Source organism: Sinohyriopsis cumingii, chromosome 2 (assembly GCF_028554795.1).
Source record: "Sinohyriopsis cumingii isolate HCF-2022 chromosome 2, ASM2855479v2, whole genome shotgun sequence".
Lineage (NCBI taxonomy): Eukaryota > Metazoa > Mollusca > Bivalvia > Unionida > Unionidae > Sinohyriopsis > Sinohyriopsis cumingii.
Window position 1 is genome coordinate 23,645,425 of NC_142962.1, and position 2,714 is coordinate 23,648,138.

Here is a 2,714-nt window from a genome sequence, read left to right on the forward strand (position 1 = left end):
CAAAAAAAATCAGATAAAAGAGTAATCAGTATAATTATGCATTAAGAAAAGATGCAAAGGTCAGGTATACTGGGAACCTATCGAACCACAACCTGCTGAGAAAAGCATTGTCGTCATTAACAGGTACTACGCTACTCTCAAGAGAGATCCAACTTTTAAGCAAAGGGCCTCATACTTTGTGAATAATGTTGATCAAACCTTGATCAATGTTGCGCTGTTTGAAAAAAAAGGAATTCAACCAGTAACTTCACAACTGCATGGGAACACGCATTGTGGACAAACATTCACAAAAACAAACCCAAAAACCATAGAAAAAATGAACGCAAATTTGAACAAGGACCAACCGAGAGAAATCTTTAATTATCTGAAAAAAGATGACTAGATGAATTGTGCATGTGAATTTAGAGTGAAGTATAATGCCAAGAAAAGAGTAACAAGCAACTGCGCATGAAACATCAAAGTTGCTAATGAGATTTTAGATGTGTTGGGAATGTTAAATGAACGCCTTTACATACAAACTGTGATACACAACAAATTACAAGTGCCATCAATTATCTGCTACACCAAAGAACAAATAAAGAATCTGAAACACTTCTTAACAAACACAAAGAACCAACCGATTGACAATGTCCGAACATTCGGCCTTGGAAACTTTTATGTGAAATTGTTGGTGTACAAAAGTTCAGGAGAGTTGTGAGGAAAAATACAAATGACCTTCCTATATTTCTTGGTCCTGTACTTCTGCACAAAGATGCATCATATGAAACGTATAAAGCATTCCTGGAACATGTGGCAACAGAACTTGATAATGATGTGCAGACTATTAAAATGCGAATATCAGATAATATGGAATTAGCACAGACGACGAGAAAACTCTGACCAAGGCTACTGAACACGTTTCGTTTTGCTAGACAATATTTGTCTACAAAATATCTAAAAGATAATATTAAGTTTTACCTACAAAATAATGTAGGAAATGACAAGGGCAAACGTGATATAGTCTTAAGGTCTCTGTTTGGTAGCGAAGGTATCGTGGATACCAATACTACCATGGAGTTTGAAAGCTGCTCAAAAAATTTGAGCAATTAATAAAAGAAGAGTTTGACAGCTTTGAACAAAACTATGTCAATAATCTAAAACCATGACTTCGAAATTCGTGTCTAAATCGAATCAGCAGAACAAAGAAAACAAACACTGGACCAATATCAATGCACAGTCCATCAATAATATTTTTAAAATTTTGGTTGACGGGAAGCCTAAACATATTAGAGATTTAATAAATTAACTTTACGGCTTAACAGACTTGCATTTTATGGATTATAGAAGTTCTCTACATGACACAGGAAATTATCAACTGACTAATGAAGAACGAATCTACCATGTTCATGATGCAGTCTGGTGTTGCAAGTCTGAAGAAGAAGAAACAAAATGAACTCTTCCAAGATGGGACATTTTCAGTCATTAATAAGATGAGAGGAATTGCATGCAAACTGGGACAGCGACAGAATCCCGTGAACAAAATGACAAAAAATGATGATTTTGTTTTTTTGAGACTTCATCATGAATGATACCAAAAAGGAAAATCAACAACGGGAAATGTACTCTATATCTAATAGAAATGGAAGAAGAAAGAAAAAACAACAACAAAAAACAAACAAAAACAAAGAACATCAATAAAAATGGGACATGGAAAGAGCGCCTCCTCGGGATGTTGCCTGGATACATATAGATAAATTAAAATATAATGAGCATTGAATCACTTATTCATTTTTCCATATGTAACAGAACACTCTTATTTAGTACTTAGAATCCGGTGCATGAACGATAACTCTTCAACACTGGGGTGGAATAGGTCAGGTTAAACATTTATTGGACTTTTTATTTTCAATTTGGGGGCATTTAAAATTAAACGATTTTTTGGTCAAGTAATAAAGAATTCCAACTGTAAAACACGATTTTAGGTGTCTTGGGGGGGTCCTTCTTTTGGCGATGACCAACAAGGGTAAAAACTCTACTGATGTTAAACGATAATTATGCAATGCATAATTATACTTTTTATTTGATTTTATTTAATTGTATATATGTATACTGGGTAGGTGAGTGTGTTTTGGGACAGTCTTGGTGTGTCCAGTCGGACCGGCGAACAGGAATAGAATATCTTATGGACTGTAGCGTGTCCTGTGGCTGGTGGGTCGTGAGTTTGAATCTCTGGGCCATGGTACTCTACTTCTGTTTAGCTTGGACGAACTGTTGTTTGTGGGGAAAATTGATAGCGTTAATTGCTGAAATTGAAATGCCACGTCCAATAATGATCACTTGTTCTGGACAAAAGATCTTATATTCGTTGAGACGAATAGAAATATGATTGTGAATATATTATAATAAAGCCAATCTTATAGAATATGAATTCGCATAATAAAAAGCCTTCATACAAACGTAATATTCAAAATTAAATGGCTTCGAAAACTGATGACTGCCGAAATTGTGTCACTCATGTATATTGCAGGTCAATTGAGACTATTAGTTGAGGCGATTCTAACTAACCCTGTTCTTTCCTGTAATCTTTGATCTTCTAAAAATTCTTCCACTTCTGAAATATCGACTTTTCGCCATGATTTTTTCTTATTTTTGCTCAAACGTAACCGTTTTCTCTTTCCCACGTTGCCTTCCATCCTAGAGTACTAATTTTATCTTACAAATTGAAGAGCTCTCCG

General features: G+C 34.9%; 1 protein-coding gene across 1 annotated transcript in view; it reads right to left on the bottom strand.

Moving 5' to 3' along the window:
• The window catches only part of LOC149804471 (ribosome biogenesis protein NOP53-like), a 53,575-nt gene extending 50,867 nt beyond the window's left edge, over window positions 1-2,708 (bottom strand). Inside the window, exon 1 of the mRNA XM_089940682.1 lies at window positions 2,545-2,708. Coding sequence (XP_089796808.1) covers window positions 2,545-2,672 — 128 coding nt within the window. The 5' untranslated portion in view covers window positions 2,673-2,708. The remainder of the gene's footprint in view (window positions 1-2,544) is intronic.
• Between the last annotated feature and the right edge of the window lie 6 nt (window positions 2,709-2,714).